The sequence below is a fragment of the Vespa mandarinia genome, chromosome 7 (genome assembly GCF_050613455.1).
Source record: "Vespa mandarinia isolate Hongniang chromosome 7, ASM5061345v1, whole genome shotgun sequence".
Taxonomy (NCBI): Eukaryota; Metazoa; Arthropoda; class Insecta; order Hymenoptera; family Vespidae; genus Vespa; species Vespa mandarinia.
In genome coordinates, this window is record NC_140816.1 from 8,636,379 (window position 1) to 8,661,640 (window position 25,262).

A 25,262-nucleotide genomic window follows, 5' to 3' on the forward strand; every position below is an offset into this window, starting at 1 on the left:
TATTAAAGAAAAATAAGGGGAACAGTAATTAGGCGTGATATAATAGACAACAACGATAAATAATGCCGGTAATTTTCTTGAATTACGAATACGTATGTATGTATGTATTCCCGTTGTATCATCGACATTCGCAATTTCTTTTTTTTTCTTTTTCTTTTTTTTTTTTTTTCTTTCTTTTTTATTAAAAAAAGACTTCATTTTTATTCTTTCTCTATTTTTGCAACGAACGCGGATTGTTTCAAATGACATATATACGACGATACGTGTTTTCGAAGGAGAAAACTAATTTTCCGAGTAGCGCAGATTCGAAATTTTATTAAGTAAAGAAGAATTGGCTTCAATCGTGATAAAAATTAACGACACGGGGATAGGACGCGCGGTATAAGCTAAACTTGAACCTTTTCTAATTGGAGATCCGAGGAAACACGACGTAAGAGCCTAGAAGATCTGCGAACGTTTTGTCATTTTTATATGTATGTATAAATATACGCGATGAGAACGACACTAATTTGAAAGAACACGATTGATTTACGTCGTGATAATTGTGTGATGAAATTGTATACAATCAGTCAGTCTTGTTACAAGTACTTTGTTGTTTTATGTTTTACCGTACGAGTTTATTGTTACGATCACTTACTCATCTACTTTTTGTCTTTTCTTTCAATGGACACTCGAACAAGAAAGATGGTGGTCCACGAGAATTTAATTGAACTAACGATCAGTCGTGAAAAGATACTACGCGAATCGATCATTCGTTAACGTCTAATAAATCTTCTTCGAAGCCAATGGGAAAGGGGGGGGGGGGATTTTAGGAAGATAAAAGGGAGAAACTAAAGGTGAAAAAATCAATGTCGTATGATCGTTCTCTAGCGCTGCTGATATTTGACGAAGCTTATTTTCTATAAGCTTCTTAATTGGACCGAAGAGCACAATTGGTCCGACTATATGAAATCGTATGAAATCGTATGAAAGTGTGAACGATCGAACGAGACGGATGAAGCATAAGTTCGAATGGTAAAAAAAAACAAAAGAAAAAGGAAAAAGATACGGAAGAAAAATGAATGAAATCCTCGATCGTTCGAGTCTCGATTGAAGGGGGCCAAATTCTTTCTCGAATACTACTATGAATATTAAGCTCGGATATACAATCTTTCGTGGTTCTACGAACTTCGTTAAAATCGACGCATCTAAACGACATGAAAGTTAGACAAATATTATAATCTCCCATTAAATCCATTCCGCGTTCTTAAAGACGACTGTTCCCTGGATATCTCATTGATTTTTGCGCCAACATCCAAAAAACGCTGGACGTCGATGAATAATCTCGGTGAATTAAAGTACAATCTTATAAAGTGTGATATCGCTTTTTACATAAGATATTGCGTTGTTAACGTATGACTGATAATATCATAATCGTACGAACAATAATGATAATAATATAATAATATAATAATAATATTAATATTAATTGTAGTAAAAGTAAGGATAATAGTGATGATGATAGTAATAATAATATTAATAATAACAATAATAATAAAAAAAGAAGCATTATTGATATAGATAAAGAAAAATTCAAATGATATGGAAATTTCAGTGAAATTGGCATTTTACGTATTCGATTACGCAAGCAAATCGCGTGCTATTCAGGAATATATATCGCAGACTTAATTAAAAGCTGTACAATCCTACAAGATAATATTAAACTCTTCGTCAATGTTAATCATCTCTTTCTGTCTGTCTCTCTCTCTCTCTCTCTCTCTCTCTCTCTCTCTCTCTCTCTCTCTCCCTCTCCCTCTCTTGCACACATTAATCATGTAATTATAATCTTGTAGCAATAAGCTTGTTTTTGCGATACTCATTATAAAGAAAATATTAGTGATTAATAGTAATGAAATCATTAACGATCGTTATTATTTCTTATTACCAAAGATCTAAATAAGACAGTGGTAGTTTAATATCACAATAAGACTACTACACAGGCCTCGCGAAACTGGGGCACGCTTCGTTTATTTATTATTTTTTTTTTTCTTTTTTCTTTTTCACTTTAAGATTGCTCCTTTCAAATTCTCATTATTATTGATAGCGATTTTTTAGCAGCCGCTGATAGCTACGAAAAATTGCTCAGATCTTCTCGACATGATGATAAAAAATAATCAGACGATAAAAAAGGAGCGATCTTTTGAAACGTCAAACATCACCTTTTTTATCTTCCTTATATATTTTCTCATCGCCATAAACAGTTACCTACTACAAGTAATTAAAAATCCATTCGACACACTACACGGACGATATCTTTAAATTATAGTAGAATATATTTAAGCTCGCCATCGCGATCGCTTAAAAGGAAAAAATTATTATCTCGTTAGACCATCGATTAGCGCGACGTTATGCTTATATTGAATGATATCGCGCGATCACATCGATGAACCATTAATAGTTACTCTCCTTAGAGAACAATAATGTTGATCATTCGGAATAATTTTTCAAAGTAATTTCTCAGTTTAATATCGATGATTTATACCGCGTGAAATCTCATGATATATTGACGCGTGAACTTTACCGTTAAATAAATATATTCCGGATGGAAGGAACACGATTGTTCCATTAAACGAGAAAATAATTTGATTGATACTCGAGTGACGTTACGGTATTTTAATTTAGGTTCCATCGTATTTCCAAGCGATGATCTAATAACGACATATCCCATGTACTTCGCTACGATCAGCCAAACGACGACGTTTGGATGTGCGATCTCGACCTCGTAGCTAGTTCAATATTAAGGGGGAGGGGCTGAGAATTTTATCGATAATACATATACATATATAAATTATATATATATATATATATATATACATATTTTCTAAGCCCTTTTGGCATCGAGAACGTCAAGCGCGTTTACACGGGCCAGCCATTTCTAAGCGCACACACCATGTGCTCGCTCTCACCACGCGTTCCTACATTTCAACGACGACGTTCGATTTATCGAAACGATCAATTTTCCGATATTGCTCTTAGAAAATTGGAAAGCGTACTCTTTCCGAACTTAAGAAAAACTTCACTCGTTATCGATTGATAATGACTTTGTTTTGATGATACGCTATGATGATGACGAAGACGCGCTTTAATGATCGATTTGAGTCGCCGATGATACTCTGCTCTCTTTTGAAATAACTCTTTATTAAATTTACCTGTTTCCTTCGCTTTCATTAACTTCTTGCACGATACTACCTCTACCCTATTGAGTAACATTCTTACTCGATTATACATCAAGCTTCAATTCTTCCTCCTATTCCACATGTACGACGCTACCCAGAATGTTGCCTTCCTTAGATCCAAACACTTTTAGCCGAGGGGAGCTAAGAAAAATTGCCAGCTAAAAATCGCTCAATCGTTCGATCTAAGAAAGAGAGGAAGGACGCAGAGAACGAACTCAAACGGAGGACGTTTAAAAGTGGCTAGCGTAAACCCGACTTCACAATATCGGTGGAAGGAAGGTTCCGGAGTCGTCGAGATTTGGGTCCAAGCTAGAAACTATGTCACCGGTCGAGGCGTGCCTGGACGTCGTTGTTTGAGCGCTACTGGCCAAGGCATGGCTACTCGCGCTACCATTTAACTTGCTCTTTACAACAAGACTGCTGCTACTCTTGGAATTGTCCGTTGTCGCTGCACCGCCGCTCTTCGAGTTCTCCGACGTGCCGACCCTCTTCATGTGTTTATCGTGCTTGAGGTAGAGAGCTAGGAGACTGTATGGAGCGTATTCCATGTTGGAAGGTAGCTGCAACGCTTCGCTGACCGTCAGGCGCGTTACAGTTTGCGCGTGAGATGATTGAGACGTTTCGACGACCGCTGCCGTAGCGTTGCTGTTGTTACCGTTGTTGCCGTTTTTCGCGTTCACCGTCGACGACGTCATCGTCGACGACGACGACGACGACGAGGAGCTCGCATGAGAGAAAGAAGAGCTCAACCACTCGTGGCGCACTGCCTCGTCGGGGGTCATGCGCTTCTTCGGATCCCACCTAAGGGAAATACAAAGTAAAATTTTTCTTTTTGTCTCTCTCTCTCTCTCTCTCTCTTGGTTTTTCTTTTTTCTTTCACGCTCGCCGATGCCAAGTTATCGTGGAGTAACCCACCAACGTGGATATACTATCATCAATGTACTGTACCCTTGATATTTTCTATGGCATCATTCTAAGTTAAACCATTTTTTTTTTTTTTTTTCAAGAGATTATCGCTATAGAACGAGTTCACAAACATATAGTTAGATAAATCCAATTTGGTGCTACGCGAACTTTGCGTACAACTTACTCGAGGCATCTGCTAACGAAGTCGACGAAATGTGTATCGGTACATCGGAGAACCATCGTTAAGTTTTTGCTGCCAGCCCATCTCTTTTTGCCCTTGCTGTTTGTCACGCATCGTGGAGTACCCTTCTGATCTGTAATATTGTAACATTTTCTTTCGTCAAGTATCATCATGTCACGCATATCCGTTCTTTTTCTTTTTCTCTCTGACCGAGAGTTCGATCCAAGTTATTGGTTTCACATGATATTTACCGAAAAAGAGTCTGCGACGCGAAGCGTGACTGGTGATGTGTTCTGGAGGTAGCCCAAGTACCTCCATGATGCACGCGAGTTGTTCGATCTCGTCCTCGCCCGGAAACAAAGGATATCCCGTATAAAGTTCGGCCAAAATACAACCCAAGCTCCACATATCGATCGGCGTACCGTACGGAAGACCGAGAATCACCTCCGGACTTCTATAAAACCTCGATTGAATGTACGTATATACACGCTGATGGCTATAACAGGAGGAGCCAAAGTCTATGACTTTGATCGAGCTGCTACCTCGTTGTTTCAAAAGTACGTTCTCCTGTAAAACGATCAAGTCCCATTCGATTATTAATAACTTTGATCCAATAACATTGTTAGGAGACGTACTACGTGTCCGAAATGAAAATTTAATTACCGGTTTCAAATCACAGTGTATGATATTTTCTCGATAGAGCAATCTCAAACAGCTAATCAGAGAGTTAGCGAATCGTCGTACCAGACTTAAACTGAATCCTTGGTAATTGTTCTTTTTGATTAGCTCGTACAGATTCAAACTGTAAATGTCCAAAATTCATTAAATTTCGTTCGCTCATGATTGAGATTTACTCTAATCATTCACATTTAATTTACCTCATTAATTCGAAACTGATGCATAAATGATTCCTGAAATAAAAATACTCTAACATGTGTATCACATTGTGCGACGCGTTGGCATCCAGATCCTTCTTCTTCAGATGCTCCAAGATTCTAACTTCGATTAGTGCTTGATGATGGAATCTCTTTTTGTTTCTACGAAAAAACACGCATGTTCGTCTTTAATATTGGGTGCCGAAATAAACAGGGGAAAAAAAAAAAAATAAAAAATAAAAGAAATATACACATTTTCATTAAGAGTATGAACATTCCAAATACCTGATGATCTTGATCGCGATGTACTGACTCGCCTTATGATCGAATGCTCGAATCACCTGACCGAAACTTCCTTTTCCAATAACTTCTAGTATCTCGTATCTGCATATAAAGAAAAGAAAAAAAATGTGCATTTTCAACGTAGAAAAGATTTCTACATACGAAAGTTACTCGAAAAGAAGCAAGAGAAAATTCAACGTACCTGTAGGAAATGTGATCATGCAGGACTTTATTGTAGCTACCGTTTTCGTCATCGTAACCGCCGTTTTGCGATGCACCTTCCTCTCCGTGAATTTTATTCGCCGACAAACCCAAGTACCAAATCTCGGAATATTTTTCAATCTCTGCGCGCTCGAAATCCGGAAGTCGATATCCATAATATTTCACAGCTTCCTGAGGTGTCATAGGGAATTTGCCGCCTGATTTGTTGGAATAAAAAAAGAGAGGGGGAAAAGAAATATTAAGTAACTTTCACTTCAATGAAATCACTTACAAAAAGTGAGTGAAAAGGAGTAAGAGTAAATTGTTCGTTTATTGAATTGTTGAAGAGAGAAAAAAAAAAAGAGATAAGAAAAAGAAGAAGAAACGACGAAAATTATCTACGTACCATGAAATTCATGAGAGTGTGTGATGGCACTGTGTGATTCGTGCATCGACATATTGTGAATGTTGTTGCTGGTAGAATTGTTTGCATTCTTGGCGTTCGATTTATCCACCCGCGTGGGCTTCGTATTGAAGAACGACGGTAATTTCTGAAACAGAGGAACATAAACGTACCGTCGTTAATTAAATGCACCGCTATGTTTGCCCGAGCGAAAATAAAACGGGAGGCTGTTCTTGGATGTATAAGAAAGCTGCCGTTACTTTCTCTGCAAATAACGAGATTAAAATGCGTAAAAGCTGATCGTTCGGTGAACGAGCCGCATCGACTGCTAATTCCGAGGCATACTTTTGTCAAAAATTTTTTTCTTTTTTTTTTTTTGTCTTCGTCAACGGAATGACCCAAGGAAGGAAGCGCAATGGCTAAAAATAAGATTTATTCGAGGGCGCGCATAAGCACTTTGTACGAAGGGATTTGCAAAATGAAAAGAAAAGAAAAGAGAGAAAAAAAAAAAAAGAAAAAAAAAAGAACGTTGTTAATGTTATCTCGACCTAAAACCTTTCGGCTTCGAGAGCTCGCAGTGTAACTTTCAGATTTATTTACCCTCAAGAGCAATGGAAGCAACGTTTTCGCTGCAGTATTTTACAATCACCGAGTTTCTCGAGGGAAAGTGGGGAAGGAAGAGAGAAAGAGAGATACTGTGAAAGAGAGAAAGAGGGTTGAAAGAGCTCGCGTGTACGTGTTGGTCACGATAAATTCTGGCTGAAGCGTCAACGTTAATCTCCGAAAGAAGTTTCGGCCCTTAACGTTCCATCTGCTCGAAGGATCGTAAATCCTCCTATCCTCCGGCTGATATCGTGATAACTGATGTTCTTAAGATCGCTTCGTGATATCTTATATAGTATCCAAATATCCTATGACTAAATTATACTTTTATTCTCACTCTTATATCGATAGTCTTTAATTAGATAAAATTTTTTAAACAATAATAAAAATCAACGATCACAACATTTCAACATTGAAGTATCATCTCCGAAAGAAGTTTCGGCCCTTAACGTTCCATCTGCTCGAAGAATCGTAAATTCTCCTATCCTTCGGCTGATATCGTGATAACTGATCTTCCTAAGATCGCTTCGTGATATCTTATATAGTATCCAAATATCCTATGACTAAATTATACTTTTATTCTCACTCTTATATCGATAGTCTTTAATTAGATAAAATTTTTTAAACAATAATAGAAATCAACGATCACAACATTTCAACATTGAAGTATCAAAGATGCATCGCGGAACACTCGAGGCGGAAGCAAAACGTTAGAGTATATTTAAACAGAAGCCTCTGTCTGGATAAGCGAGTAAACGTAAATCACAGGAAAGGAAATAAATGATAAGAAGAAAAAGTCGCTCGGAGGATTCGTCAGAGTTTCTCGAAAGTAGAGTTGCATTTGAGAAAGTGGGACGGATCGAAGGCGGACATCTGCCCGGCCTGGATGACCGACCCTTTATTCTTCTTCTTCTTCTTCTTCTTTCTTCTTCATTGTCTATCTCTTTCTCTCCCTCTTTCCTCGAGAGAGTTTAATGACACGAAGACGGACGCGAGTTCTCTCGGTTATCTTCTTTGCTTTTTAAAGCGATAAAAATGTTCCTCTCGCGGACCACCTCCATCTTTTTTTTCTCATCCTTTTCTTTTTTTTTTTTTTTTGTTCTTTTTGTTCCTTCTTTTTCTTCGTAGAGAAGAGAAGCAGCATGCAGAAGGGCAGTCACCGACAGGCCGGCACGGAGGAACGTTATTCGAATGATAATTAACCGCGTACCGCTCGTTGTTCTTTGGAATAATCGTACGCTGGAGAGAAAGAAAGAAAGAGAGAGGGAAAAAGAAAGGGATGTAGGCAAGCGAAAAACTTACTAATTTGTCAAACGATACTAATCTTTTACATTTCACAGAAAGATAATTTTCTAAAGAACAATATATTCTCCGTTAAGGTTACGATGTCGTGTAATTTTTGTCTAATACTCTCTTTCTCTCTCGCTTTTCTTTCTCACTTCTCTTCCTTTCGAATAGCGTAATAAACTTTTATATTTTATGTGAATGAATATAATAATAATGTAAATGTTACAACGTGGCGTCTTTAGAATATGTAACACCTGAGACATCGTCGATAATTATAATAGGGAAAATCATTCATCGGTGAAATATTTTTTTTTTAAGCCACCAGTGAAAGCCAAACCATTCTACGTATATATGAGTGTAATTTAGAGCTAGCATATATAATTATATTGCCCATTACTAGAGATTAAGAAAAGAAAAGTATATACTGCTAATAGATAACGCTCGCTATCATAATTACTGGGCAAAGTATGGAGTGTTGCCTATCTATGGGCACGATATTTGCCTGGCTGAATCAAAGTGGTACACCAAGTATTAAGTAGGCTTCTTTCGATTTAAAAGCTTCGAATCTTCTTTACGATGGTCGTAAAATACCAAACCAGATTATAAATTTCCCGTACGAGAAAGTTTACATACGGTCGAAAATATCTTTTATTGTAAAAGCTAAGTACGAAAGAGAGAGGGAGAGAGAGAAAGAGAGATTTATGCTCGTTGAAACGCCATTTGCGGAGTAACTCGAAATTCAATTTTTACGTACAGAGCTTTTTCAACATCGAGTGATGACTCATTATCGTCCATGTTAACGAGTGGTCCAAAGAACGCATTTAGATCTTTATCGATAAGTTTGAAGATCTTATCGAAATGGACGATGGCGGAGTCGCTTTCTTTTCTTCTTCGTCGCAGATGCAGTAGTCACCGACGAAGAAACCGTCAACCGAGGTTGGCGCCGATTGATTGGGGTTAACGACAATTAAGGCCAGACGAATGTTGGCATAAATTTCTATCAAGGGGTCAGTATATAGTAAACGAGTGTTCTCACGAGTCACGATCGAACGTGTCCTTCTCTTTGCGAGTAGAAATGAAAAAAGAAAAAAGAAAAAAAAAAAGAAAATCAATTTTGTTTGTATCGAGCGTCGAGAAATGTAATACTCGCTTATTAACGCTACATAGTTCGAGTAATAATTTGTAACAAAATTATTACGGGCAAAAATATGCGTCGTTAAAAAGAAGAAGAAGAAGAAGAAGAAGAAGAAGAAAAAGGAAAAGAAATAAAATTATAGATCATTTATCAAACTGTATTTTCGAGTATCAAAAAGATGAGAGAATATATGCGCGGGATCGAAAATAAAAAAAATAAAAAATAAGAAAGAATAAAAATAAAAATAAAAATAAAAGAAAAATCCGATAAAAATGGAGATTTAGAATAGCGCTTTAAGAAACGCAAGGACTCTCTCTTTCTCTTTCTCTCTCTCTCTTCGGTGGGTAGGTAATGAAAAATTATGATCGACCACCCATCGCATATCTCGTGAATCGTGTTTACGCATAAACATTTGCACCCGAAGAACCGGGCGATAATATAAAGTAAAAAAATGAAATGAAAGGAAAAGAAAAAGAACAACAGAAAGAAAAAAGAGAGGGGAAAAAAGAAAAGGAAGCGAGATAAACGTGGAAAAAGAGAAATAATATCGAGAGCGAGTTACGAGTACGCGTTTTACTCGGTCCGTGCACCGACTCCTTTTCTTCTTTCTCTACTCTTTTTCTTCTTCTTCTTCTCGTTCGAGACCAGTCACCCATCTCTTTCTCTCTTTCCCTCTCTCACGAAGCGCCCTGACCAAGCGACATTGTTGAACGCGCTTAACGCGCTCATAAATAACGACGAGCACGCGATAGAGCTCCTTTGCGAGCAGCACAAACGCGCGCGCGCGCACACCAGCAGATATATACACACACGTATATGTACGGGGCCGTATATATACATGAATGAGAGCGAACGAGCGAGCCAAGGCAGCTCGCGCGTAACGAATTCAAATATACATATATACGTGTGTGTGTGTGTGTGTGTGTGTGTGCGTGTGCGTGTAAACGTATGCGTTTGTTCGACCCTTGGAACACGAAAATCCTGAGACACGACATCCAAAACGAGTCTCTCTCCTTCGTCGATGTTGATTAGGCCACGGTTGGGACCCGTTTTCGTGGCGCAGCTGTTGCCTCCGGCTAAAAATCTCTCCATGGAAATTAATTGCACGAAGAAAACGATCGCTGAAATTCACGATAGCTCGCCGAGAGAACGTCTCTTTGTTTTTGTTTATTTTTTCTTTTGTATCAAATTAATACATAATATATCATTTACAAGTACGATCGTTTCTCCCTCAACGAGCCGTTCTTAACGATCGTGAATATCATTTGGAAAAGTTTACACACTTTCTAAAACATTCGATGAGAAAAAAAAGAAAAAAAAAAAAAAAAAAAGAAAGAAAAAGGAAAACGAGAGCTCGGAGCCTAGTTCGGGAATTATTTTTTCATCGCGTGTCAAATTCTACTTAGATATCTCGTACTCGTACACGTACAATATATACACACGTATACTTATCGTTTTACAAAAGAATAGTTATAATAATAATAATAATAATAATATGGAAAGAATGGGAAACGGTCGTAACGCTCGTGTACTTCTTTCTCCAAGGACGGACGCGTGCATTCTAGCATGGAACGAGGTACTCGATGTTATATGTTCCCCTAAACAGTGTAGAGATACATGCATGTACATGTGTCGCGCTACGTTCAAAAGTTTCTCTTTTTCACGGGATAACCATCATCCAAACGTCGAAATAAAATAGCGATTCTTCCAAGAAACTACGGGCCAACCCCTAATTGTTCTTGAAAAAGAAATATTTCTTTTCTAATTTTCCTGAAAAGAAGAGGAACTGCCGTTACAATTTTTTTATCTTCGCTTATTACGTTAACTACTTTCTTAACTTAACGATATCCCGCCGCTTGGTTAGTGCCTGTTCGATGAATAAAAGAAACGAGAAACTACGGACATAAAGATTTTCCCGTACGAATTATTTTCAATTTGATTTGAAAAGAAAGTGTATCGCGATACGAATACTATCACTTCCGACAATTAATATTAACAGTTTTTTTATCCCTATTACTTAAGATAGATAGAAAATAGTTAGAAAATATTTAACTATTCGCATTTAAACCGAATACAGTACTTGCGCACGCAATTTTCCAAGTTGGGTATGGTAAAAAAGAAAAAGAAAATATATGAAATACTATTACCGAACAGCTGCGTTATTTTTTTTTCTTTTTTATGGAAGACTCCTTGCCAAAGCAAGCGAGTATAAATATATCGTAGAAAAGTGACAAGTCCGATAGATCCAAGTGTCTGTTTTCTCGATAGAGCTTATCGATCCTAGAAATAATCGTATACGACGCGTTACATACAATCATTCCTTGCACTCGAGTTACGTATATATGCGGTTTACCTTGTGACATCTCCGCGTTGCAGCCACGCGTGGTCCTTTCTAATGGCCTATTGGTACGTCTAATGCTAGAAAAGCGTTAGATTAATGCAACGCCCGCGCGTATATATATATATATATATATGTACATATATATATGTATGTATGTAGGTACATGTATGAGTATCGATTCCAAAGTGTCAGCGAGTTATATCACATGTACGATACTTTTGAAAAAAATGAGACATGGCCACGTGGGCGTCGTCTTTGCCTCGGAAGCACGTTAGAAAACGTCACCTGACGTAGATAACAGGAACTCGTTAACCTGCGACACCCTACGCACAACTACGATTAAATTCAACGCTTGAATAGCGACAAGATCGTGCAAGATCCTTTCATTTTCCTCTGTTAGAAACGTTTAAAAAGGTGTGAAACGTTAATAAAATCATTAATTATTCAGTCAATTAGCGTAAATCTTTGCAATAGTATATCATTGTCGAGTTATTTAATTATCTTTCTCGTTCTATCGTAAACCGATTGAATTAATTAATGAACGAATGAAAATCGCGTGGGAAGAATATTTTCTTCTTTGAAAGTACTTCGAGCCTTCTCTGGATTCTAAACGATGTTTCTATTACGTTCGATTTATCGCCACGGTAAATTGATCTTTCTAAAGTGAAAAGAGTAAGACGATAGCGTTGTTTCGATTTTCGTTCAAGGAACTACTGGTCATTGTAGAGCTGCTGCTAGTCTTCTTTGAACGTCCCACTCTCAAAAGGCCTCGTGTATATATATTTCATCCTCTCTTGAAGGTTTTCTTTTGATCGCGAGGCATTAGAGATTTTTCTCAAATAATTTTAATCAAAATAAATCGATTTCATTATATACGAATAAACAACAGCGTATATCCAATTTTCATTGGGTTTCATTCTCTTCTCCAAATCATGAGATCCCGTAAATAAATGGAAAGAAAGGATCGATTGTATGACCGAACGTCACCGCTTTGTTCCGCAAACATTAAAATAGCCATCGGCTGAAAGATTTCATTTGGCATCGAGCTAATAATACGACCAACGAAGAACCGTTTGGACAAGTGTTCTTTCAACTTGCCTACACGTAACTATATAAGTGTCGAGTTGGCAAAACGTCAGCATCCACCTTTGCTGATTTATTAATTGGATTTTTCGTATATCTCGCGCGCTGACCTCGAAGACAGGGTGATTCGAGATACATGGCCATTTCCCACACAAAAAGATGATGGTCGTGTATCGATGCCACTCTCTTACCGAACTTGATCTAGTTTCTATCTATTGACATTGACCGAATCTAAAAAATGATACACGAGTGCTCGTAATCCAGCGCGATATTTCTACTACGATATTTCCTTTCCTTTTTTTAGAGTCTTCACGAATTTTTTTTTTTCGATTTTTTTCATCACGCGATTTTTCTTTGCTTTTTTTTCTTTTCCCCATAAATTTTTAAGCAAGAAAATTAAAATATCTCGCGAATGAAATCGTCGTCGTTATTTTCGACGAGAAGAAAGAAAAAGGAAAAAATATTTCTCCGATCCTCCTCTTTAATCTCCACCGATCATTCTTTATTCGTGGCTAATGAAGTTGATCATATCGCGGTCTTCTTTCATCCTTCTCAAAAAAGAAAGGCCGTTCGGCAAAGTCACGTGGCCAGCCGTTAATTTAATTTTTATGGGCGTCGCACGGTAGGTGAGAGGAAAGTACTAGCCATACCAGACGATTCGCAGACAAGATTCTGAAATGGTTTGGGCCGCTCGAACGGTTCACGACCGACTCGAATACGACGATGAAATATTAAACAGAAACGGGAGCAACGTTCGATATTAGAAATTTTCGAATTTCCCGTGCAAGAAACTGACACGAGTAATAAGTCGTCATAAAAAGTAACGAAGCGACACTAATCAAATATATTCTTTTATTGTTATTTATTTTTTCAACTTTCTCTATCTCTCTCTTTCCCTGTTTTCGTTTTTCTTTCTTCTCCGGTGATAAAAATGTCCAAGCGAAATTCGCAAAAGAATTACTGTCATATATATATATATATATATATGTGCGTATGTATGCGCGTATTTAATATATGAATATAAATGGGATATATTTTACCGCGCGAAAGAAAGTTTTATTGTTGGTTAACATTCGATGGATTAATGTTATATTCCAGAACGTCGCTGAACGAACAGGGAGAGAGATTTCTTCGACGAATAAAGTGAGAGAGAAAGATCAGGAGCTCGTACGCGACATTTTTCTACTTCTCGCAGACAAAAGGTATCTAGGAGAAAGACCCAGTGTCTTCCCCTTCTTCCATTTTTTATCTTCTTTCTTCTCTCTTTTCTTCTCCGAGAGCCTGACCTCGAACACGTAAAAAGAAATAGAGAGAGAGGAGAGAGAGAGGAGAGAGAGAGAGAGATTTGATAGAAAATACGACTAGCTCAGCGCTTTTTATTCGAGCCTCGTGCGTACCAACAGTTTAGAGTAATAAACTGGTTTCAAAGTTCCGGTTTCCCATCTTTCTTCGTCTCACCTAGCTGGAGCAGCAACTCGGGCAGTCTTAATAAGGCAATGAAACCTTTATTACGCGTACTTGGAATGAGACCCCGCGTCTCGAACTCTATTTCTATTTCTCTCTCCATCTCTATTTCTTTGCTAAATTCCGATAGACGTTAAGTACCCCGTTTTAATCACCTATGGTGCTCGTGCTAGGTGCTAGGCACTCGCGTTGGGTGCTTGGAATCTCGTAACTTCGTCAAATGAAGTCTTTGCTCTCGATAAGAAACGGTTTACATCGTTTTCACACACGTTGCTATTTGGAACGTATTAATATCGTGGATCTAGCAAAATGAGATTTATACTCGATACCTATCGTCTCTACTACTCAAGGTTTATATCTTATATCCATATAGATATATATATATATATATATATATATATATATATATATATATACGTATATAAAATATTGGTTGGAATGAATTTATGGAAAAAAAAAAAAAATAAAGAAAAAATTAAAATTGACTTCGTACAGGAAAGATTAAATGTCAGAAATTCTAGGGACGACGAAACTACTCCCATTTTCATAAGATAAGTGTTGTCTTATCGTAACATTTTATATATAGTCGTACGCGCACTCGCTCCAAGTGACATATAGGAAAGATAGGAAAGAGCACCACCAGCTGCTAGAATTTTTTAATGGTAAACTCGACGACGGTATTATTTTATAATTTTTTTTTTTAACGCTCGTCCGATAGGGAGGACAATGGAAAACTGGAAAGACAATCGAACGTCAAGCCCATAGAAACCTTTCATTGCCAAACAGCTTCTACGTATTGAAATTCAATCGTACCGCCGGCATCCGAGATGCCTTTGTCGTTCACGTCGTAGGCCGCGCCAACACAATTTCCGTTTAGGAGGGAGAATTCGAATGCTTCGAGAGATTCGTCTCTCTCCTACCCCCTTTCTCTTTCCATGATCCTTCGCAGCAACCCCCAACTCTTCGTCCGAGCCCAGTGACTAATTATCCCTTCGTATTCCTCCTATAATAATCCGTCGCAGTGACAGTCAGTCTTTACCTGTCAATCCATTAAATAATTCACTAAAATATTAATGTCCCTATTGTATTACGTTATTATATTTAGCTATTTAAATAATGCATATAATTTCTCTTCTTCTTCGATCGAATACGTTTTTCATATTTTTCCTGCGAGAGACACAATGGTAGAGAAAGAATAACGGAAAACATATTTCTTCGTTTCCTTTCTTACGGCAACTTTGAACGTGGATGGACATCACTGAATATACAACCGGATGCTAGGCGCGATCTCACGAAGGAAAAGTCGTACACGTGTTTTCTGTACGCGTGCTTCGAAACATTTCTTTACTATCTTTCGAGAAAGAAATAAAGAGAAAGAGAGAAATGCATAAAGCAAGTACGAAACTTTCTTCCTTGCATAGCGATACACCTTATATTTTTCGAGAGAGACAGGCAGAGGACAGATCGATATTCTCCGCCTACGATTAAGGAGGAGAACTTGTACCACATCCAGAAGATTTTCCGAGATAGACAAAAGCCTATACTCTCCTATATATATATATGTATAGTATATGTATAATATATATATATATATATGTATAGTATATGTATAGTATATATATATGTATAGTATATGTATAGTATATATATATATATATATATAGGAGAGTAAAAAAGAGATCTTCGATAAGACATCCTAAGTGTTCCTTTTTCTTTCCCGTCGACTCCTTAGAAACTAGCCTTCCTCATTCGGACAAGTAAATACATATGCATGTATTCGTACATAGTTTTATTTATTCATTTCAGTGACCAAATCGACGGAATCGAGATAAAATATGTATTTGACGTGGGTCGAAAATAAAATATATGTAGACCTGACGTGCGATTAGCTAGTAATTCATGTCTTAGAGGGAGGAATATCTAAATTCTATAAAAGTGGCACAGGAGAAAGAAAAAGATTTATAGATTTTCACGAAGGATTATAAATCCATACTGATTTGTTACCTTGACACGCGGTAACGAGAGGACGGCGTTCACTCCAGAAGCCGGAAAACGTTAATCGTCCTGTCATTTTGCAACGACGCAACGACAACAGCATCTTCGAGATAGGTGAATCGTTTGAAAGTATCGTAAACGTTTATGGCTTCTCTTTTTTTTTTCTTTTTTCTTTTCTATAGAGAAACGGCTAGTATGAATGGGAGAAGTCGCAAGAAAATAATGTCTCCGTTTGCGTCGATATATCGATCGATCGATCGATCGATCCAACCAACGAACGAACGAACGAACGATCAGAGTCGAACGGAGAAAAAGCTAATGAAATCGGTCGTTGGAAGAAGACTGGAGCGAGTTAGAAGTGTCAACAAGTCGCTCGGAGAATTTTAATCGCATTACTACCAACCGTTTCTATATCTTTAAATAGCAAGAGAACTTTACGGAGCTCAAGGAACGCTCGTAAAAGTATTCCTCGCGACTATAATGATCGTTAAGGTGAACGGCGATGCTAATACGAGATCGATCATCGATCGAATGCGATGAAAAATTGTTGCTGAATATTTCTTTTTCTTTTTTTATCCTTTTACCCTCTCCCGTTAAATTTCCAAGCACGCACGCGTCGCAACGATTGTTTAAGATCCAATCGTTGATTCTTTCTTTCTCTTGCTAATTGTGATGATTCCAACGTAATGATACATCACGAGGAATGCTCGTATCGATTATGCGGTATAGCGCACGTCGCATTGGAAAAAGAAAAGAAAAAAAAAAAAAAAAAAAAAAAATCGAGCAAGTCCATTTGTAAGTGAGATTAAGTTTTTATGTCGAGTAAATGCGAATGTTTGATAAATTGATTAACTCGAGGTAACGTGAGAATGAGGGAGAATGGTGATCGTACGTATTTCGATATCTCCCTCCTTTTACGGAACTACATAGTATATATATATATACTGGTTTCGACGTCCGACCGATATTAGCCTCTTACTACTCGAAACGGATTAGCAAGTATTCTCCGATTAAATACGAATGAACGAATATGTTATTAGCCCTTAGGTACTTCCATCTTTTAACAAGGAGTCTCCAGCCAACGATTGGACGTCGTGGACGTCCTTTGTGACGCGATTGACGTCTTACGACAAGGTTGAAATTCCAGACGCGTTAAGAATTAATGATCGCGTCTTCTGAAAGAAGCACGAAACGAAACGAAGAGAAAAGGGAAGGGGAGGAGGGAGAGAGAGAGAGAGAGAGAAAGAAGAGAAAGAATAAAAAAAAAAAAAAAACGCGTGCATACGCTTATCGCCGGGAATTTCGTATGCATCGAGTGAAATATGGAAATGCATACTATATTGTTTGGCGTCGTGCTTGTATGTGCTACCGGAAGTCACGTGGTGCGTGGCAGCTTGCGCGCGCACAGCCCACAGGAAGTAACGTCGATACGAACCAACGTCAACAGTCCCATTATGTAAGAAAAAGAAGAAAACGAAGGAAAAGAAATGTGTGAGAGCGAGAGGGAAGCTTTAATAGCGATGTTCTTATCCAACTGTACGATCAGCATCGACGAATCATCGGTACGGTTCCATTAACCCTCTGATCCCTTCCAAGGTAACGGGATATGCATGACCCCAGGGGCGTTTTCTTTAACGATATACCTACCTCGGAACGAAATTAATACGCGAGCATGCCACACTAGGTTCATATTATAAAGAGAAGAGGAAGGAGTATGGTCGAAGGAAAAGGACTGTCACGAGGAGGCAGATGAAATTATGAAGTTTGATAGGGAAGCTGACTCGACTATTTCCTAAGGAGTTTGAAGTAAATCGAAATAGATGGGTACTTCGTTGAGGAAGTTCAAAGAAACCTTTCAAAGTAATCGTTTTGTACTACAATTTCATATTTCTTTATCCATCCTGCTTTCATTTGGAATTAATCGGAGAACCGAAGTACGTAGTTAACCTTTTCTCTCTCTCTCTCTCTCTCTCTCTCTCTCTCGAATATCCTTCCTGCTTATCGAGAATTTTGAAAAATCCCTAAACGCGAGTTTTCCCCCCCGCGCGAAATGAACGAACGCGCTCGTTTGAACTCATTGATAGGCGAAACCGGTTATTTTTTAAGCCGGTCGTAACTCGCCATGGTTCATTGTCCTCTTGTCTCGTCTCGACCACATAACAACGTACGTACACGTACACGTACACGTACACGTACATATGTACGTATGTATATGTAAAACTACTAAAAGGGTAATTGCGTCTCATAAGCAGAGAGTAGAAGTAGACGGGAGATCTTAATAACGTTTTGATATCGATACGAAAGAAAATAGCCGATCGATCGTTTCATCGTACTTTTCATTCTCTCCGAAAACAATCGAGATTATCAAACGAACCTTGCAAACCTACGACTTTGCGACTTTCTAACGTTACGCAAGAAATTAATGCGAATGAACGTAATCGATAGCCCATCGCGTACGATGACTCTAATCGACTCCATCGTCTCTCTGTTATATTCTCATTGAAATTCATCTCGGTTAAATGCCATGCAATTTTTTTTCCGTATAATAAAGATTTCATATTCAACGTTGAAGAAAATCAATGATAGCTTCATAAATCTATCTGTTAAAATTAAACAAACAACATTAAGATTCGATGAAAGATCGATTATGATGTCTCGAAAGAAATTTAAGAGCTATGAAATCACATAGGTATTATCATTTAATATAAAAGAAATAGCGACATTTGGAAATTTGAGAAAAAAATTTTTACCGATAGAAGTCTAGAGAATTGTAATTCATTCAAATGCCCAGCTATTTTGGAGATGATAATAACTCGATTGCATTTGTGCTTGTTTCTGACATCCGATATTTAATTATCGACTATGCTTCTTATCCTTAGTTGCTCGTTAACGAAAGAACTCAAATCTCGGAGAGTTAAAGAAGAGAGAATAGAAGTGGAGAGAAGAGAAAAGAAGAGGGCTCGTTAATGCGCGCGTCGGTACGCGAGGGAGAGACACACTTAAGTAGAAAAAGAGTACGCGGCGCACATAGGCGTATTTTCTACTAGTTAGACGTATGTATCTACAGAGATATAATGGCGGTCTCACAACGACAGTCTTGTAATCGAAAGAAGAAATGAATATCTCCATTAGTGCATGGCCATAGTCAGAGACCCACATATGCACGGGCGCATAAAGTCAAAGTGCGTATAGAGTTATAACGGTAAAAGGATGCTCGTGTTTGTGTTTATATATTTCCTACATATATCTATTATAATACATCCGTACACACACACACACACACACACACACACACACACACACACACACATATACGGTTATATTACAAAGCTTTGAAAAAAAAAAAAAAAAAAAAAAAAAAAAAATCAACATCCAGTATATATTCTTGATCGTCAAAGAGTTTCGCCTTCGAAGATCGAACGAACGGGAACCCCGTCAATAACTAATCGCGTGTATTTTAACTCGCTGTGTTACGTTCACACGCTCAAAAACTCTATTGGCGCTGGGTAGATATTCACAATCAGAGATAAGTAACTTAGAAAGCTCTTGTTAATCTAACTAGCGCTCGTCTAGTTACTTCTTACTAGTGTCTTTCGTTTTGAAGGAATTATTGAGGAAAGCTTGGATATGTTCTGTATGCCCGGTTATACTTCTTTGATCTCCGATCGATCGTGACATAAATCTCGGAGGAAAAAAAGTTGAAATAAAAAAATAAAAAGTATGTAAATCGCTAACGATTTCAAGTTATCTTTCAACGTGATCGATCGTGCCTCGTGATCGAAAGAAAAATACTGATGTCTTTTTATTCTTATGATAAAAATAAAAACCAGCGAAGAAGAGAAATAATAAGAATAATAAGAATAATAATAATAATAAGAAGAAGAAGAAGAAGAAGAAGAAGAAAAGTTGAATCGAAAGGATCGTTTTAACAGTTAGAAGGCGCTATCACAAGGCGGAACAGCACGAGAATTATGTTTCTTTCATCTAGGATCGTTAACGTCGGCCCATCCCACAGGTAGAGTATTTATATTATTGCGAAATGCGAGATACAATGTCAAGCGATCGAGTTACAGTGTCAGACTGTTGTCGTGTCAGCATTAACAGCGACACAAATGCGAGTGTTTTTTCTTCCAGCAATGCCAGCTTTTTTCTTCTTTTCGAATCTTCCTGTGGTCTCTCTCGTGACGTTGATATCAAAAGACGCAACAGCTTCCGTATCAAGTGTTCTTTTTTTCTTTCTTATTAATGTCGCATCGACTATACTCGCGCAGACTTTTCGTAAACATTCTGTGACTTATTTACATTACATTTTTCAATTCTTTATTTCACTCGATACGATAAAATGTCGTTCGAGATCGATAATTGCCTTGAAATAAAGATATTCGTGCGATATAGCCTAGAGAAATTTTCAATATTCTTATCGTATTCTTTAAAAAAAAAAAAAAGAAAAAAAAAGATAAAGTATATTTATGAGGAACGGAAATAATCGAATTTTCCTTTAACGATGCGACGACATCGTGAAAGTTCCAATCGTAACTCGATCGAAAGATAAAGAATGAAACTCGAGTTTCGTGCGAGCAACACGATCTACTCGTGCTCGATCGATCGAGCGTGATAACGAGCATTAAAGATACGACGAATTAAAGGAAACTCTTTAAATTGTATATAATACACGTTGTTGAGCGAGATGCAACTTTTGCACTTCTTACCGAGCAAGCAGTTATTTCGAAATGGTAAGCAAAATTTTCCTCGTTAGTCAGGGTATAAAGCTTAATATTGTAAGCTAGCTCGATTATCGGTCAAGCGTTTATCGTCTTCGACCGACTTACATTGAATTCGGAAAGGAAGTTTAATAAACTCGTGGCTCGTTTGATAACAATCGTCTCGATGATGATGAAAGCCGAGTGTTCGTAAAGTAAAAACGAAAGAAAAATTTGTAAACTGAAAACTTGCCGATATCGATGCGAAATACATCAGTTCGAGAAACTACCTATAATTTATTGTATCATTCTAAAATGTATGATTCTAATACTGTGTATACGTGTGTGTAAATTCGTAAAACGAATGTTTAATAATCAAAAAAATGTCACCTTCGATCTTACTAGTGTAGAATTTACTACAATAGTCTACTACATATAGTCTTACTGAAGGATAAGAAAAAGGATTTGAAAAAAAAAAGAAAAGAATAGAAAAAACGGAACGTTCACGTTGAATCGTGAGTTTCTTGCGGCCAGAAACGAAGCAGGATACTCGCGTAATGAGAAGAGCGTGCAAGGCGCAAATATCATTGTTAGTTTACGTAAGCAAAACTTCTTGTTGCTATCTCCTCGAGTAAGAATCATGGAATGAACAAAAGAGAATCGTATGTCCGATCGATCCGACGTTTCAAGGAGACGACGACAACGACGACTTTCTGATTAGTATAACTCGCAGAAACGTTCGTGGATCATCGTTCCCTTATCTTCCTTGCTTCGAAAAGCTAAGAGACTTCGAGTCAGAGAAATCGCATTTATGAGTCACGATCGGGTTTCTCGAAAAGCCCCACCAACGGAAATAGTCAGTTTATCCGGTTTCCGTATAAAATAATCTCATTTCGATCGTTTTTCCTACTAAAGATTTTACGTATTCAAGATAAGATTAGAAACATCATTTTAATTCGAATCATTGGATACACCTAGCTTCTCTTCATTATATCGTTCATCTTACGAGCGAATGTATCTCGAATCCTTTATCATTGAACAAAACTAATTAATAGTTATTGCAGGATACATTTACAAGAATTATTTTATCTAGCATTTTAAAAAGAATGTAAATAAATGAGAAAGAAAAAAAAAAAAGAAAAATAAAAGAAAAAAAAAAAAAAAAAAAAAAGAAAGATTTGACCAAAAATCTGAGAATTAAAAGATAAAATGTCGATTAAAAGCCAGACGATCGACCCACTTCTTTTCCCCTTCGTTATCTACGTATGTATATAAACGATAATAAACACCGGTCGGTTTGCCAATAACGATAACGAGATAGCTGCCACCGGAACGATTGGCCTTTCCCCTGAAACCATCTAGGTTCGACCGTACGACCATTTATTGGCCAGTTGTATTTCTTATTAATGTATCTCACATTATTTAAAAAAAAAAAAAACTTTTCACTCTCAATTTCGACTAAGCTTTACGAAATGACGATGACGCGCGCTTCAGAAATGATAGAGAAAATTTTCGTAATACCGCATCAACGCGCGATTTGCATGTAACGTAACGCTATAAGAGAATTTCCTATATCATTGTTATTGTTATTGTTACGTTATATTGTAGTACGATATATATACAGTAAGCATCGAGAACTTGAAACAAAAGGAGCAGAAAGCGAGCGCGAGCGAGTACCACGAGAGAGGACTTTCGCGGAACGGACGGTCGTTGTTGCGCAAGCTGCAACAATTAGGTGCAAATCCCGCAAAGAAACTTTCTAAATTCACGTATGAATTAGCTCGGAGAAGTCCGATAAACCGCACGTACGAGCTAAGTCGGTTGTCTACGTTGCCCGGTACTGTGAGGTACACGGGATGGATGAATATTTACCCACGTAATACATACGTAGAGGTAAATGCAATATGCCGTTGTGGGCAAGCTTCTGTATATTTCTTTACGTACACGTTTCCACATATGTTCGTGTATGAGAGGTTCACGTGGATTGGTGTGTGTTCCACGTACCAGGTGATGCCTGAAAATTGCACGTTGCAAAAAGACTCGAGTATAGTTGTTATGCAACGACCACGGGTCGAGCATATAACGAAATTCGATCGTCCCTGCCGCATAATAACTTTGAGAAAAGAAGAGGGAGGGAGAAAGATATTAAAGAGACAAATCATAATGACGTGGTGACTCCACGCGATCCTAGCTCCTTCTTTCTCTTCTTCTTCTTCCTCTTCTTTCTCTCTTTTTTTCTACGGAGAAACCATAGCCGCGTGCTCGAGGTCGTAACCACCGAGGAAGAAGTAATTATCGGGATGAACGAATTTGTCAGGGAAAAGAAATACGTGGATATATATCGCTGATATTTATGACTGGACAAGCTCGAAGGACGAACTTGCTTCTTTTTTGGCATCATTTTTTTTTCTTTCTTCCCTTCTTTCCTTCTTCCTCAATGAATCATCAGCGGTACGAAAGAAACGTTTCTAAGGATAGATTAAAAAAGTGCGATTCCTTTAACAACGATTATATACTTGTGAATATCCTTTTATCGAGGGAAAGATTCATTTTTAAAATTCTACTAAAATGAAATAACTTATGAACTTGTAGAGTTTGTGTATGAGAGAGTGCATGCGCTAGATAACATTTACACGCAACTACTGACACGCATATGTCTCTTATTAATATATATATATATATATATATATATATATATATATATATATATATATAATATACATAGACGATTGGAAAAAAAAAAAAAAAAAAAGAAAAAAAATGAAAAATAAAAACTAAAAAAGAAAAGAAAAAAAAAAGAAAAAAAAGGAAAAAAGAAAAAAAGAAAGAAAACAACAAAAAAGGAGCTGGATAGTCCGACCTCGTTCCAATACATCGTGAAGGCGAATAAGCGTTGCGTCGGTGATAAATTAACATGGAGAACCGGTTAATTATCGAAAGTCTCTTATCAGAATTCAGAGTACGTGGCCGGCAGCTTTCTTGTCCAAGGATGATGTATCGCGATCGGTTTGAACACAATCGCCTCTGGCTCTTACAAAATTCTCTCTAGTCTCGTTTCTTACCTCGTGAGATACCGGATTGTTCTTATTTCGAGTGGCGTTGGATGTATTATTAATGGAGGAGAGCGTGGTGAGGGTTGCCGTGCCGACACCTCCGACCGTCTTTCCACTGACCTTGGTACCAGCACCGTCGACATCTTTGTGCAGCGTTCCGGGACTCTGCAACATATGAAATATGGACTCGTTAATTTTAATCCCCCCCCCGATGTATCTCAGCGTCATTTCTAAAGCTCGCTCTTCTCTTCTCTTCTCTTCTCGAGGCTCGAAAGCTTTTTAACCTTTCAACTATGGAGTCTTTCAATTGCGAACTACTACTCTCGACGTTAATTCTTATCAATAACAATGTTTTCCCTTCTTCGATACAATTCCTTTTTCTTTTTTTTTCCTTTCATCCTTTTCTTTTATATTTTTCTTCTGTATCGAGCAGAAGTAGTAACGTATATGATCTCCATAGGAACACACAGGCCAAAGGTCGCATCGAAAGGAAACACTTTCACGCGATAAATAAAGTGAAAACAATGAATGCAAATGAGCCATGTGACGGGCGATCTGTCGGTGCATTTTCAAAACAATGTTCGACTAATTAATGATCGTCTTGTTTAAAGCCCGTTAAGAACGACGCCGGTTCATGGACGTTATTGGAGATTTCACGAGGAGAAGAACGCTGTGTACTCTACTGTGGCCGCGTATACCAGCTATACGAATGAATAAAACTTTATCTCTATTCTGTAAATGATATTGCACTTTTACGAGCGATTAAAACGGAACACGGATACGTTATTTTTAGAAGAGAATGAACGAACGATAAAATATAAAGGAAAAGAAATTATAAAAAAAAATTATACGGATAATATTAAGAATAGAAAACAGTAAATCTTTGCAAGCGTATTTATCCGTTTAGCGATTTAATTTGGAACGAAAACACAGGTGTGTCCGGAAACCATAGGGCAATGTCCGGGACGGTCGTTTGTTCTACGACCGTCAACATTGTCAATGTCAAATCGTTCGGCCGTTTCTCCGTCCCGTTAAATCGTATAGGTCAACGTACGTTTACCAAACGTACATATATATATATATATATATATATATATATATCGCGAATCAGTTTCATTGAAGTCTTTTACGAGCGAAACCGTTTTCACAAACGTTCCTTTATATATTTCACAATAAAATATATATATACAAAGAAGGAGGAGATTGTCGCGAGATATTTAAACGATGATAGTCTACAAAGACGCCAAGTATATCACAACGAGATCGAATCGAAGATTCGAATGAACCATTAAAAGGAGCGTTAAAAGAAGCTCCGTTAGGACAGTCACCGGGACAATGGAGTCGTGAAAGAATTGCGACGAAAGAAAGCCATGGGGGCTCACCCCTTCCTCTCTCTTTTAATGATCTCCGATCGATGTTCATGCCCCTACGAACCTTGTAGATCACTTTCACGAGCCATTGTCTTCGTACGAACTCACGATTACTTCTTAATTAAAAATATATCGTTCTCTTTCTCTTTCTCCGTTTTCCAACGGTGT

General features: G+C 37.6%; 1 protein-coding gene across 1 annotated transcript in view; it reads right to left on the reverse strand.

The window, feature by feature from the left end:
* Window positions 1-134: 134 nt before the first annotated feature.
* The window catches only part of LOC118443423 (uncharacterized), an 84,906-nt gene continuing 59,778 nt past the window's right edge, over window positions 135-25,262 (reverse strand). The window contains exons 2-10 of the mRNA XM_035870384.2: window positions 23,734-23,889; window positions 6,067-6,211; window positions 5,662-5,878; window positions 5,463-5,561; window positions 5,181-5,339; window positions 4,966-5,104; window positions 4,554-4,869; window positions 4,306-4,435; window positions 135-4,016 (exon numbers count right to left, since the gene is read on the reverse strand). Coding sequence (XP_035726277.2) covers window positions 3,473-4,016; window positions 4,306-4,435; window positions 4,554-4,869; window positions 4,966-5,104; window positions 5,181-5,339; window positions 5,463-5,561; window positions 5,662-5,878; window positions 6,067-6,211; window positions 23,734-23,889 — 1,905 coding nt within the window. The 3' untranslated portion in view covers window positions 135-3,472. The remainder of the gene's footprint in view (window positions 4,017-4,305; window positions 4,436-4,553; window positions 4,870-4,965; window positions 5,105-5,180; window positions 5,340-5,462; window positions 5,562-5,661; window positions 5,879-6,066; window positions 6,212-23,733; window positions 23,890-25,262) is intronic.